Source organism: Manis javanica, chromosome 12 (assembly GCF_040802235.1).
Source record: "Manis javanica isolate MJ-LG chromosome 12, MJ_LKY, whole genome shotgun sequence".
In the NCBI taxonomy this organism is placed as follows: domain Eukaryota; kingdom Metazoa; phylum Chordata; class Mammalia; order Pholidota; family Manidae; genus Manis; species Manis javanica.
In genome coordinates, this window is record NC_133167.1 from 64,394,537 (window position 1) to 64,410,658 (window position 16,122).

General features: G+C 34.8%; 1 protein-coding gene across 1 annotated transcript in view; it reads right to left on the reverse strand.

Annotated features, from left to right (window-relative positions):
• UBR3 (ubiquitin protein ligase E3 component n-recognin 3) overlaps positions 1 to 16,122 on the reverse strand; it is a 336,759-nt gene that overhangs the window by 64,307 nt on the left and 256,330 nt on the right. Inside the window, exon 32 of the mRNA XM_073218714.1 lies at positions 10,017 to 10,120. Coding sequence (XP_073074815.1) covers positions 10,017 to 10,120 — 104 coding nt within the window. The remainder of the gene's footprint in view (positions 1 to 10,016; positions 10,121 to 16,122) is intronic.

The window sequence follows — 16,122 nt, forward strand, 5'->3', positions numbered from 1 at the left end:
ATATGTGACCAATACAAAAGGAAAAACATTCGTATTATAGGGATACCAGAAGAGGAAGAAAGAGGAAAAGGGATAGAAAGTGTCTTTGAAGAAATAATTGCTGAAAACTTCCCCAAACTGGGGGAGGAAATAATCGAACAGACCATGGAATTATACAGAACCCCCAACAGAAAGGATCCAAGGAGGACAACACCAAGACACATAATAATTAAAATGGCAAGGATCAAGGACAAGGAAAGAGTTTTAAAGGCAGCTAGAGAGAAAAAGGTCACCTATAAAGGAAAACCAATCAGGCTAACATCAGACTTCTCAACAGAAACCCTACAGGCCAGAAGAGAATGGCATGATATACTTAATGCAATGAAACAGAAGGGCCTTGAACCAAGGATACTGTATCCAGCACGACTATCATTTAAATATGATGGTGGGATCAAACAATTCCCAGACAAGCAAAAGCTGAGGGAATTTGCTTCCCACAAACCACCTCTACAGGGCATCCTAAAGGGACTGCTCTAGATGGGAGCACCCCTAAAAAGAGCACAGAACAAAACACACAACATATGAAGAATGGAGGAGGAGGAATAAGAAGGGAGAGAAGAAAAGAATCTCCAGACAGTGTATATAACAGCTCAATAAGCGAGCTAAGTTAGGCAGTAAGATACTAAAGAAGCTAACCTTGAACCTTTGGTAACCACGAATCTAAAGCCTGCAATGGCAATAAGTACATATCTTTCAATAGTCATCCTAAATGTAAATGGACTTAATGCACCAATCAAAAGACATAGAGTAATAGAATGGATAAAAAAGCAAGACCCATCTATATGCTGCTTACAAGAAACTCACCTTAAACCCAAAGATAAGCATAGACTAAAAGTCAAGGGATGGAAAAACATATTTCAGGCAAACAACAGTGAGAAGAAAGCAGGGGTTGCAGTACTAATATCAGACAAAATAGACTTCAAAACAAAGAAAGTAACAAGAGACAAAGAAGGCCACTACATAATGATAAAGGGCTCAGTCCAACAAGAGGATATAACCATTCTAAATATATATGCACCCAATACAGGAGCACCAGCATATGTGAAGCAAATACTAACAGAACTAAAGAGGGAAATAGACTGCAATGCATTCATTGTAGGAGACTTCAACACACCACTCACCCCAAAGGATAGATCCACTGGGCAGAAAATAAGTAAAGACACACAGGCACTGAACAACACACTAGAACAGATGGACCTAATAGACATCTATAGAACTTTACATCCAAAAGCAACAGGATATACATTCTTCTCAAGTGCACATGGAACATTCTCCAGAATAGACCACATACTAGCTCACAAAAAGAGCCTCAGTAAATTCCACAATATTGAAATTCTACCAACCAATTTTTCAGACCACAAAGGTATGAAAGTAGAAATAAATTCTACAAAGAAAACAAAAAGGCTCACAAACACATGGAGGCTTAACAACATGCTACTAAATAATCAATGGATCAATGAACAAATCAAAATAGAGATCAAGGAATATATAGAAACAAATGACAACAACAACACAAAGCCCCAACTTCTGTGGGACGCAGCGAAAGCAGTCTTCAAAGGAAAGTATATAGCAATCCAGGCACACTTGAAGTAGGAAGAACAATCCCAAATGAATAGTCTAACATCACAATTATGAAACTGGAAAAAGAAGAACAAATGAGGCCTAAAGTCAGCAGAAGGAGGGACATAATAAAGATCAGAGAAGAAATAAACAAAATGGAGAAGAATAAAACAATAGCAAAAATCAACGAAACCAAGAGCTGGTTCTTTGAGAAAATAAACAAAATAGATAAGCCTCTAGCCCAACTTATTAAGAGAAAAAGAGAGTCAACACAAATCAACAAAATCAGAAATGAGAATGGAAAAATCACGACAGACTCCACAGAAATACAAAGAATTATTAAAGACTACTATGAAAACCTATATGCCAACAAGCTGGAAAACCTAGAAGAAATGGACAACTTCCTAGAAAAATACAACCTCCCAAGACTGACCAAGGAAGAAACACAAAAGTTAAACAAACCAATTACAAGCAAAGAAATTGAAACAGTAATCAAAAAACTACCCAAGAACAAAACCCCGGGGCCGGACGGATTTACCTCGGAATTTTATCAGACACACAGAGAAGACATAATACCCATTTTCCTTAAAGTGTTCCACAAAATAGAAGAAGAGGGAATACTCCCAAACTCATTCTATGAAGCCAACATCACCCTAATACCAAAACCAGGAAAAGACCCCACCAAAAAAGAAAATTACAGACCAATATCCCTGATGAATGTAGATGCAAAAATACTCAATAAAATATTAGCAAACAGAATTCAACAGTATATCAAAAGGATCATACACCATGACCAAGTGGGGTTCATCCCAGGAATGCAAGGATGGTACAACATTCGAAAATCCATCAACATCATCCACCACATCAACAAAAAGAAAGACAAAAACCGCATGATCATCTCCATAGATGCTGAAAAAGCATTTGACAAAATTCAACATCCATTCATGATAAAAACTCTCAGCAAAATGGGAATAGAGGGCAAGTACCTCAACATAATAAAGGCCATATATGATAAACCCACAGCCAGCATTATACTGAACAGCGAGAAGCTGAAAGCATTTCCACTGAGATCGGGAACCAGACAGGGATGCCCACTCTCCCCACTGTTATTTAACATAGTACTGGAGGTCCTAGCCACGGCAATCAGACAAAACAAAGAAATACAAGGAATCCAGATTGGTAAAGAAGAAGTTAAACTGTCACTATTTGCAGATGATATGATACTGTACATAAAAAACCCTAAAGACTCCACTCCAAAACTACTAGAACTGATATCGGAATACAGCAAAGTTGCAGGATACAAAATCAACACACAGAAATCTGTAGCTTTCCTATACACTAACAACGAATCAATAGAAAGAGAAATCAGGAAAACAATTCCATTCACCATTGCATCAAAAAGAATAAAATACCTAGGAATAAACCTAACCAAGGAAGTGAAAGACTTATACTCTGAAAACTACAAGTCACTCTTAAGAGAAATTAAAGGGGACACTAATAAATGGAAACTCATCCCATGCTCATGGCTAGGAAGAATTAATATCGTCAAAATGGCCATCCTACCCAAAGCAATATACAGATTTGATGCAATCCCTCTCAAATTACCAGCAACATTCTTCAATGAATTGGTACAAATAATTCAAACATTCATATGGAAACACCAAAGACCCCGAATAGCCAAAGCAATCCTGAAAAAGAAGAATAAAGTAGGGGGGATCTCACTCCCCAACTTCAAGCTCTACTACAAAGCCATAGTAATCAAGACAATTTGGTACTGGCACAAGAACAGAGCCACAGACCAGTGGAACAGATTAGAGACCCCAGAAATTAACCCAAATATATATGGTCAATTAATATTTGATAAAGGAGCCATGGACATACAATGGCAAAATGACAGTCTCTTCAACAGATGGTGCTGGCAAAACTGGACAGCTACATGTAGGAGAATGAAACTGGACCATTGTCTAACCCCATATACAAAGGTAAACTCAAAATGGATCAAAGACCTGAATGTAAGGCATGAAACCATTAAACACTTGGAAAAAAACATAGGCAAAAACCTCTTAGACATAAACATGAGTGATCTCTTCTTGAACATATCTCCCCGGGCAAGGAAAACAACAGCAAAAATGAGCAAGTGGGACTACATTAAGCTGAAAAGCTTCTGTACAGCTAAAGACACCATCAATAGAACAAAAAGGAACCCTACAGTATGGGAGAATACATTTGAAAATGACAGATCCGATAAAGGCTTGACGTCCAGAATATATAAAGAGCTCACACGCCTCAACAAACAAAAAACAAATAACCCAATTAAAAAATGGGCAGAGGAACTGAACAGACAGTTCTCCAAAAAAGAAATACAGATGGCCAAGAGACACATGAAAAGATGCTCCACATCGCTAATTATCAGAGAAATGCAAATTAAAACTACAATGAGGTATCACCTCACACCAGTAAGGATAGCTGCCATCCAAAAGACAAACAACAACAAATGTTGGCGAGGCTGTGGAGAAAGGGGAACCCTCCTACACTGCTGGTGGGAATGTAAATTAGTTCAACCATTGTGGAAAGCAGTTTGGAGGTTCATCAAAATGCTCAAAACAGACCTACCTTTTGACCCAGGAATCCCACTCCTAGGAATTTACCCTAAGAACGCAGCAATCAAGTTTGAGAAAGACAGATGCACCCCTATGTTTATCGCAGCACTATTTACAATAGCCAAGAATTGGAAGCAACCTAAATGTCCATCGGTAGATGAATGGATAAAGAAGATGTGGTACATATACACAATGGAATACTACTCAGCCATAAGAAGTGGAAAAATCCAACCATTTGCAGCAACATGGATGGAGCTGGAGAGTATTATGCTCAGTGAAATAAGCCAAGCGGAGAAAGAGAAATACCAAATGATGTCACTCATCTGAGGAGTATAGGAACAAAGGAAAAACTGAAGGAACAAAACAGCAGTGAAGTTACAGAACCCAAAAATGGACTAACAGGTACCAAAGGGAAAGGAAATGGGGAGGATGGGTGGGCAGGGAGGGATAAGGGGGGGGAAGAAAAAGGGGGTTATTAAGATTAGCATGCATGGGGGGGAGGGAGCAAGGGGAGGGTGGGCTGCACAACACAGAGAGGACAAGTAGTGACTCTACAACATTTTGCTAAGCTGATGGACAGTAACCGTAATGTGGTTGTTAGGGGGGACCTGATATAGGGGAGAGCATAGTAAACATAGTATTCTTCATGTAAGTGTAGATTAAAAATTAAAAAAAAAAAAAAAAAAAAAAGAAAGAAAGAAAGAAAGAAGGAAAAGGGGGATTACTCCTTAACAGGATAAAACTATTGGTAAATCAAAGATCAACGCATGCTTTAAATATCCTTAATGTTGATCACTTAAAGGGTGTCAGATGATCAGCTATGGAGGTACTCTTTTCTGATAATATTCCTTTCTCTTAATTTAAAAAAAAAAAAAAAAAAGCAGTTACTGTGTGCTGACCTCCAATGAGTTCTGCACAGTGGTATAGAGGGCATGTCAAAGTGTGGGCAAAGGGTCTGTTTGTTTCTATGCAGGAGACCAAGGCCTAGCTTGGATACCCAGAAAATGAACTAAGATACGATATGAGGAGGAGCTTCCGGCATCAGCACTCTCTGGAGGACTTGTGCCGGGGGATGATCATCAAAAAGCCTCCACAGGGATTCGGACGATGCTGCGGTTGTGGCTGCATCCAGCCCACCATCTCCTGGACTTGCCATAGGAATGAGGAGGGAGATGTCTAGGCTGGCATGTGCATACAGTGAGACAACGAATTTGACCGGATCTGTACTGTTGGAACTCAACCAGGAGTTGGGAGGGGTGCAAGTTGTAGCACTCCAAAATCTCATGACTATAGACTATCTATGGTTAAAAGAACATATGGGATGTGAACAGATCCCAGAAATGGGCTGCTTTAATTTGTCTGATGGTTCAAGTACAGTTGGACAATATCCATCATATCATAGATAAATTTTCACAAATGCCTAGGGTGCCTAAATGGTTTTCTTGGCTTCACTGGAGATGGATGGTAATTATAGATTTGCTTTGTTTATGTCACCGTATTCCTATTATGTTAATATATGTGTGCAAATTAGTTAGTAGTTTAAAACCTATACATACTTAAGGTACTATACAAGAAGATATGTCAAAGAAATAATCAATCCTCCCTAGTTTCCTTCGTATGCTACATCTATAGCTTTTCTTCTTCCTTCCTAATTACAACCCTTAAATAGAATTCGTGCCTCATATCGAATTTACCGAGTATCATAATTCCTCCAGGTGGTAAAGATACCTTGAGACAAGTGCTGGGCATAGAAGCCACAGGGCATAAATCTGCAAAGAAGTAAAAAGCTAACCTTTGCAAACAATATGGCTTCTCTCTCACTTACCAACTTTACATTTCCCTGTATGGCCCCGGAAGATGACTGGTTAGCCAGAGACGGGTAAGATTCCTCAAGGGAGGAACAACCTAAGACAGGCACAGTCGCAGGGGGGCCATCAGGTGAGAATTTGGGGATCAACAGAGGTGAGGCTCAGAACCTCACCCCCCCTGCTTTGAGAGAAATCTTCTGCATCCGTGGATGTCTTGCTGCCCTTGTCTAGCCTGGATTAATACTTAGTCCATAGGCACACACCTGATCATCTGATCATCTACATTTGCCTTCTTACAGCACTAAACTATGTTTTCTACCTTTATCTTGCATCTACCTACCACTTCAGCATTTTATTAAAAATAAAAATGATAATAGTAGTAGGAGAAATGGGGGATCAACATATAGATCAAGTACAAAAATCAAACGAATATTCATATTTGACCTGATTGTTTATAGGTCATATTGCATGATCAAAACCGAAAGTTTCTGTGATGACTGCCCTTGTACTGTTCACCATGTAAGAATTTATTCACTATGTAAGAATTCGTTCACCATGTAAGAACTTGTTCGTTATGCTTCAGAAGATTGGAGACTGACGAGAATTAGGCTTGAGATGGATTAATGATTGTACATTGAGCATTGACCCCCCTATACTGAATTTTACTGTTGTTAACAACCATTTGATCAATAAATATGAGAGATGCCCTCTCAAAAAAAAAAAAAAAGAATTACCATGACCCAGCAATTCCACTTTTAGCTATGTACACAAAAGATTGAAAACAGGTATTTAAACAAAAACTTATATATGAGTGTCCTAGCAGCACTCCTCACAAAAGCCAAACACTAGAAACAATCCAAATGTCCATCAACTGATGAATGGATAAGATAAACAAAAGCCGTATATCCATACAATAGAATATTACTCAGCTATAAAGAGCAATGAAGTTTGACACATACTACAACATGGATGAACCTTGAAAACATTATACTAAGTGGAAGGAGCAAGACATGAAAGGCCACACATTGTTTAATTTCATTAATATGAAATATCCAGTGTAGGTAAATCCATACAGACAGACAGAATGCAGATTAGTGGTTTCAGGTCTTGGGGGAAGAAGGAAATGGGGAGTGACTGCTTATGGGTTCAAAGTTTCTCTTTGGGATGATAAAAATGTTCCTGTACTAGATAATGGTGATGGTTGCTCAATATAGTGAATGTACCAAATTGTACACATTAGAATCATTAAAATGGTGAATTTTATGTTTTGTGAATTTTATAATTAAAAATATTAATCCAAAATTCACAGCTATAGTATAATTATGCTTGTTTATTAAAGACATTATTCAACTCTTTTCAGAATACCAGAATTTGCATATCAATTTGCCTGTACTTAAAATAAATGATCCTTTATATACACACAGATGTTCTTTGTGATGTAACTTATAATGTAGCACAAGAACATAGTTTTCCACTAAAGAAGAATGGTTGTTTGATAGAATTTTATTTAATTGAGGTATAGTTGATACACATTAGGATTTTTTTAATTGAAGTATAGTTGATACACATTGTTATGTTGGTTTTGAGTATATCACACCATGGTTCAACAGTTACACACATTATTAAATCCTCACCACAACTAGTGTAGTTACTACCTGTCAACACAGAACAATGAATGCTACAGACCCACTGGCTATATTCTCCATGCTGTACTTCCATCCCCATGAAAAAAATATATTATGACTGAGATTTCTGTGCCCTTTCCTACCTTTCCCACCCACTCCAAACCCTCCCCCAGGGTTAACCACCAGTCACTTCTTGGTGTCTCTGAGTGTACTGCCATTCTGTTCATTTTGTTTTGTTTTTATATTCCACAAACAAGTGAAATCATATGGTATTTGTCTTTCTCTCCCTGGCTTACTTCACTGAGCATAATACCCCCTAGGTCCATCCATGTTGTTACAAATGGCAGGGTTTCTTTCTTATGGCTGAATTCCATTGTGTATAGTAACCACACCTCCTTTATCCATTTGTCTATCGATGGACACTTTGGTTGCTTCCATATCTTGGCTATTGTAAACAATACGGCAATAAACATAGGGGTGCATACATCTTTTCAAATCAGGGATTTTGTTTTCTTCCAGCAAATTCCCAGAAGCAGAATATTGGATTGTATGGTTCTTTTTTAGTATTTTGAGGAACCTCCATATTGCTTTCTGTAGTAGCTGTACCAATTTACATTCACAAAAACAGTGTGGGAGAGATCTCTTTTCTCTGCATCCTTGTCACCACTTGTTATTTCTTATCTTTTGGGTAGTGAAGAGAGGTGATATCTCATTATGGTTTTGATTTGCATTTTCCTGATGATTAGCAATGTGGAGCATCTTTTCATTTGACTGTTGGCCATCTGTACTTCTTCTTTGGAAAAAATGTCTGTTCATGTCTTTTTAATCAGGTTATTTGGGTTTTTTGGTGTTCAGTCATATGAGTTCTTTATGTATCTCAGATGTTAACCCCTTATTGGATAAATCATTTATGAAAATATTCTCCCATACTCTAAATTGCTTTTTTGTTCTGTTGATGGTATCCTTTGCTGTACAGAAGCTTTTTAGTTTGATATAGTCCCACTTGTTTGCTTTTGCTTTTGTTTCCCTTGCCTGGGGAGACATATCCAGAAAAAAAAAATGCTCACACTTATGTTCAAGACATTTTTGCCTATGTTTTCTTCTAAAAGTTGTATGGTTTCATGACTTATATCTAGGTCTTTCCAGTTTACTTTTGTATATGGGGTTAGACAGTAATCTGGTTTCATTCTCTTGCATATTGCTGTCCAGTTTTCCTAACACCAGTTATTGAAAAGACTCTTTTCCCATTGTATATTCATGGATCCTTTATCATATATTAATTGATCATATAAGCATGGGTTTATTTCTGGGCTTTATGCTGTTCCATTGATCTAGAGGTCTGTTCTTGTACCAGAACCATACTATTTTGATTACTGTAGCTTTGTAGTTGAGCTTGAAGTAAGGAGCATACCCCCAAGCTTGTTCTCCTTTTTTCAAGATTGCTTTGGCCATTCAGGGCCTTCTGTGGTTCCATATGAATCTTAGGATTATTTGCTCTAGTTCATGGAAAAATGTCATTGATATTTTGATAGGGATTACACTGAATCTGTAAATTGCTTTGGGCAGGATATCCATTTTGACAATATTAGTTCTTCCTATCTATGAGCATGGCATAGATTATCCCTTATTGGTGTCTTCTTTAATTTCTCTCATGAGTAGCTTATAGTTTTCAGAGTGTAGACCTTCCATCTCCTTGGTCAGGTTTATTCTTAGGTATTTTATTCTTTTTGATGCAATTTTAACCGAACTGTTTTCCTGATTTCACTTTCTGCTAGTTTGTTGTAGTACATAGGAATGCAACAGACTTCTGTGTATTAATTTTGTATCCTGCAAGTTTGCTGAATGATACAATATTGTAAGCATTTCAAAATGGAAACTACAAAGACATTTCAAAATGAAAACTACAAATGTTGCTAATATAATGTTAATGCTGTTAGTGTCCTAATATAATAACATCATAATATTATAACTAAAAATGATGGGATATTATATTTTAAATAACTGTGACTACTACTATATCAAAATATGTATGTATGTAGACACGGTAGAGGCATTAAGGCTAACAGTTTGCTCTATTTTTTACATTTTTGTATTATCACTTTTTATTAAACAAAGGTTTTCAGAGTCATTTCCCCATGTCTTTTCCTTATTCCTTATTATTGACTAAAAGGTGAAAAGAATAGACCCACAAGGGGGGGAAAAAAAACTTTACTTGTCACCTTCTTCTGATATATATGATTACTATTTACTAACAATAGGTAAATAATAATGTCATTTACCTCAAAACATTTCCATCAGACTGACTGCTGTATTGGTCCCCAACATTTTTAGAATATTCACCATATATACTACATAATTTAAGAACCTGTATTACAAAGACATACCTTTGCGTAAGGGTTGTGGCATCATTAAGATCTGGATGAGCAACAGGGATGTAACGTCATGGTAAAGAATTGGAACCTCAGGCTGTTGTTCTTCATTTCCTTGTCTAAGAGAAAAATACATAATCACTTTAGATAGTATTGTACATATTTTCTAATTTCATTTTATATTTCACATACATGTCTTTGGAGTTGAAATCAAACTTTTATAAGCAACTGAGAACTCTCAAAAGAAAAAGTTAGGGGCTGCATTTTTTGCCTCAAAATATAATCTTTTGGACCCATTTATTTCTTCAATTCTCCCTAAAATAAAAAAACTACATAGAAAATTTATTAGGTCTTACTAAAGTAAACAACTGGAATATTTTACCTTGACTTGAGTCTTTCTGATCTCTTATATTACAGAAATCAAATGAAGCATTAAATGGAACTTAAAATTAGTTTCACCACAAATGGGGTGGCACATAAGATGCTTGCTATCATAAACTTCACACTAAGGAGTAAATATTCACATTATAAGAAAAGAACAAGTACAATTCACAAAGAAGTTACACTGAAAAGTCTTGGTTAATATGTTGTTTAAAAGTTGTTTCAACTTTATAATTAATGTAAAGTTCAAATAAAATCTTTAACATTTATCTGCAAAGTTTCAAAAAGGATAATAATAACCAAAGCAGAACTTAAAATACATTATAAAAGACAAAGGATTAAACCTGAGGAATGAAAAACATAGCATATAATGTAATGCAGCATATTTTGTTCTCAAATTTTTTAAACTTCTTTAGAAGGTTAAAGTTTTTGATCATAGGTTTAGTTTTTAATGTCAGAGAACAAAATAAATATTAAGCATCCATCCAGAATTAGCTAAATTCTAAAGCTATACTTCTGACTAGACTTGGGATGAACAAAAATTGCTCTTTTTATTAGGTCCATCATTCAACAAATACTTACAAATTACTAACTGTATGTCAGGCACTGAATACATTGGCGAATAAACTAAAACTTGTTGCTATGAAGTTCAAAACTGCCAGAGGAAGGAAGACAGCTCTCTGAATATCTCTATTCTCTACAAATATCTCACTAATTTACTTGTCTTCCTCTCTGAAGTCAACCTTCCATTAATGCTAATGGATCCTACTCTTTCTTGCCTTTTCAGTCTCTCTAGCATCTCTTCTTTACAAGCCCAAAAGTTCTTTTTTAAGAAAAGAATCTGAATGGAGGGGCACCACTTCTTCACCTATTATTCAGATCTCCACAGAAATGGTTTTCCACATGGTCAACAACAATCCTATAATTAAAAATTTAGTGGACATTTTTCAATCCTTATATTACTGATCCTCAACTTTGGATATAGCTGAATACTCTTGTCTGGAAAATTCTCTTGGCTTTGTGAAACACTCTCTCAGCTTCCCTTCTACCTTTCTGTTTACTCCACTTTAATCTTCTTGATAGGTTCTTCTCCTCTGACCAGTACAAATAGTGCTGTTCCCCAAGGTTCCAATTCTCTAGTTTAGTATGAAGGACTCTTTTTGAAAGCTCCTGTAGCCCATGACTTCAATCACCAGCTGTATCCCAAGTCTGTATTTCTAGCCATGACTCTCTTGAACACTATGTGAATATCCACTTGTACATTTGACAGACAGCTTAACCTCAACATGCCTGAAACTGAACTCATCATCATTCCACTTTATCCACACATGCTATCCCATCCTAGTCATAATCAATATGCTCTCCCTGCTATAGTCTTAGTCTTGATGTGGCTTATTTATTATATATTTTATTATTCAGCACATGCCTGAAATGTAATAAAAGTATAATGAATAAATAAGCTAGAAACGTGGGACATCCCAAACCCATCTCCTTTCACTAGCCCCATTTTTAATTGACAGTAAATCCTAATGACTCTGCCATCCCTATGGCTGTTTAAGCATTCAATCTCCCCTAATTTTATGTCCCTCCAATTCATCCTTTATACTGTTAGTACCCTGAAAAAAAAAAAGCTTCCATAGGAACTGTATCTTGTTTGCTATTATTTCCTAGATGCCCAGATTAAAACAATTAATAAAAACTAGCTGAGTAAACAAATAAATGAAAAATGGATGGATGGATGGATAGATGAACAAAAGAACAAACAGGTGGCAAAAGAAACAAGAACTAGAGCATAATGAGACTGACAAAATAAACCAAGGGAAGACACATCATAGTAAATTACAACCTTATTGATATCAGGGCCCATAGGTCCTACACATTTTTGTATTTCAGTGGTTTTATCACAGTCCCTTTAACGAAATGAACTAAATGACTCAAAAGGAAATATGCAGAAAGGGTGAAACCAGACCCGAACAAAGAGGTGAAAAGAGTAAGAGGAAAGTAAAATTGAAAAACCCTTGCTGTGCTATGGATAAAAAAGAAAATGGTCATAATAAACAGGTCCTTTAAAAACTAGAATAAAAATGATTTTGGATTATCAAATCCTACATTATAAATTTAACAGCTGATTAAGACTCAGATTTATAAGGAACTGTATGGATCCATTTAAACTAGGCCAATCTCACCCTTATGCAAGGATCCACTTTACTGCACAAAAATCAAATAGGCTTGAGAACTTCTTGTATCATAACCTAAAGACCAACAAATTACAGAGCTTTCAGATACAGAAAAGCATTCCCAAACAAGTAAATTAAATATTATTTCTTAAAGTGGGGATATTACAAGCAACTGAAAAGCTTAAAGGACTAACAATTCTAGATTTTCATTTATCTTATTATGTCAACAGTTTTTTATAATAGAATCAATCTTTCTCAAAATTGGAGGTGGATTATTTGCAGTGTCCTTCAAATTTCATTTAAAATCATTCTAAATCCCCAAATGCATGGAAACCAGTATAAAAATTATATCCTGTTATGATTATTCATATGCTCCTTGTTAAAAATTTAGCAACTTTTATATTAAATACAATTAAGAATGTATAATTAACAAGTGTTTCAAACTACAATGACACCAAAAAATGAAAGAATGGGAAAGGTTTGAGGAGACTGTCTACTATAAAGGTAACTAATTTTCCCGGATTAATTTATGAGTTTAAAATACCTTCAATCAAAATCACAAGTGTTTAGATAATGGTTCTAAAGATCACCTGGAAAAATAAGTGAGAATAGCAAAGAAAACTGGGAGATGAAGGAAAGAATGAGAGGAACTTAGCCCAACTAGGGGTATATACATATTTCCTCACTAAGTAAACAGCATGGTTTTGTCACAGAAATAGGCTTGAAGGTCAACAGAACAAAGGGAAAAGTCTTTAATTAAGGACTACAATGTATACACACTTAGGATATAAAAAAGTAGGATGTAAAATTGCTAAAAAATTAGCTAGATATTTTAAAATAAATTTTAAATCTTCACCCATTAGTACTGGTGAAAATTAACTTCAAGTAGATTATGCATTAAAAAAAAATCATCCAATAAGAAAATCCTACAAAGAATATATAGGTAGATATTGCAAGTCCTAAGATGGGAAACATTATAAAACTGGTTATGAAGGTAAACATCATTATCTTGGAAGGGATAGATAGGCATTTTAAGTATCAAAATAATCAGGAAAAACAAGAAATACAAGGTCTGATTGGTTTGGCTACATGAAAATTTAAAACTTCAATATGTCAAGAAAAGTAAGTATAAAATTAAAAAGCTAAACATATCTTTGGGAAAAAAATCTCAACACTTATGACAGTTTAATATTCTTAAGGTACAAAGAATCATTCAAATAATTTTTTAAAATAAAATGCCAACAGAAAAATGGATAGATTTTCTGAATAGATCATTCACAGAGTATATACAAACAGCTAATAAACATAAAATATTTGCATAAAGTTAACTTCACCAGAAATTAAATTTCTTTTACTTTGGGATCCCATTTTACCTACCAAATTAGCCTCTAAAAATGTTTTTTTAGGTGGTAATATGCAGACTGACAAATGGAGACATTCCTACACTGCCTGTGAAAGTTTATGTATACCATATTTCTGGAAAGTATTGTAGCACTATGTAACACAGTACTTGACACTCAGTGAATATTTATCAAATTAATGACTGAAAATATAAAACATTTATGTTTTCATGTTATTCTGTAAGTTCTGGGGTCATATCTGAATGTTAAGAATTGCTTAACACATCATCTGTTATGCTAGAAAAGGAGAAACAATTTAAGTCAATAAATAACTACATCACTTAAGGAATTTTTAATGATGTAAGAATTTGGTTGATATATGTGAATTTTAAAAAGCAGATTCTAAAACATATAGTATGATTCAAATAATATTTTAAAATCTATAATATAAACACAGAAAAAAAAAGGACTGGACAGAAATTTCTGAAAATGTTAACAGTATTAGAGGAAAATATAGTTGATTGTTTTCTCTCATATTTGCTCTTACTTTTATGGTTCATTAGTTTATTAAATTATAATAAATTATATGTAACATGTAGGTTATAAGATTTTAGATTATTTCACTTTTTTCTTCAATATTTTTGTATATTCTAAACACAATACAATAAATATAATTTTTATTATCAGAAAAAAATTTACAAAAACAGTAACCTAGAGCTTACTGGCTACTAAGATAAAAACAACCATTCTGAGGACACAGAAATGGATCTTTCCTGGCACATGGTAGGCACATAATCAGAATAAATGAATGAATGGATATACCCCACTGTAGAGAAAAGAACCAAAGATTTTGACTGTGGGATTTAGTACCATCATTGTGATACTATCCTTTAAAATGCTTAATATTTTAAAATATGAAATTGTTTCTTTCTCTTAAATTTTTTAGGTAATCTTAAAATCCAGATTCTAAAAACTGTAAACTAGTAAACTCTATGGATGATATGAGGAAATGGATAGATTAGAGTTAATAGGCCTAATTTTACCATAACATTTCAAAATAAAGTGATTATCAACACAGTTAAATTAAAAGGAAATAAATAACTTTCTTGAGGATTACTGGAAAAAGTATATTTGAGAAACTTGTATTATCAGACATAGAATTTTATGTTGGAAAAGTATTAAGTGAGAAAATTGAAAAAGATACTTCAATTTTTTAAAAATCTAAGATTCAGATATGAAACATAGATGACATATTACAATAAATTATATTACAAGGTAGAGAACTAATGAACCATAACATGAGAACAAATGGAGGGGGTGGGGAGGTTATGCACAAAAATCAACCAAACTGTCTTGAAATTCCTGATTTCTTCATTCTAGGAAAGGAAGCACCCAGTAATAATTAAGAACTTAGGTTCTGGAATGAGGAAGATTTGATTCAAATGCCAGCTCTCTCTTAACAACTTTGTGCCCCTAAAGAACATGTTAACTAATGTTCTAAACCTCAGGTTCCTCTTATGTAAAACTTGGAATATAATGGTACCTAGTGCATACAGTTATGGTGAAAAATGCCTAGCATGAAGTAAGCACCGGGTAAGTGTTCACAGCTTTACTACTATCCTATTGAGTACTACATCGCAGGACTTGAGGAGAATACAACCCAGCAATCAGTATCATGGAAAGCACAGGACCTATGCTGTTCTTTAAACTTTAATTCACCAATACTACATTTAATAAACCTTTTGTTTGCTGATTATCTTTAGACTCAGAGTTAGGCATTCTCATATGTTATTTGCAAACCATCCCTATCCTTGAGTTTATAGTCTACAGAGGAAAGAAAATCACTAATATCAAGAAAAGTGACTTTCCTTAGCCATAATATGCAAAATACTCATAGCTTGCCAATTTTGTCTATAAAGAAAAAACACATGCAAAATTTTATTTTGGCTTTTTTGTTTTTGAGAAGTAAGAGGATATACAAATAGCCTCAAAGTAGTTCCCCACAAGATTCTAACTGCAAAGGAAAAATTAACTTTACAGTGGAAAATCCTGGCAGATACCATGTTAGACAAATGATGGGAGTTACTTCATCAATAACAAGACAAATCAGTAACATGGGCCTATTAATATGATACGCTAAAAAGAACACAACATTACTTCCATGGTATTTCTGCCAAAACTTTATAACCTGAATGTAACCATAAGAAAATATCAGCAAAAATA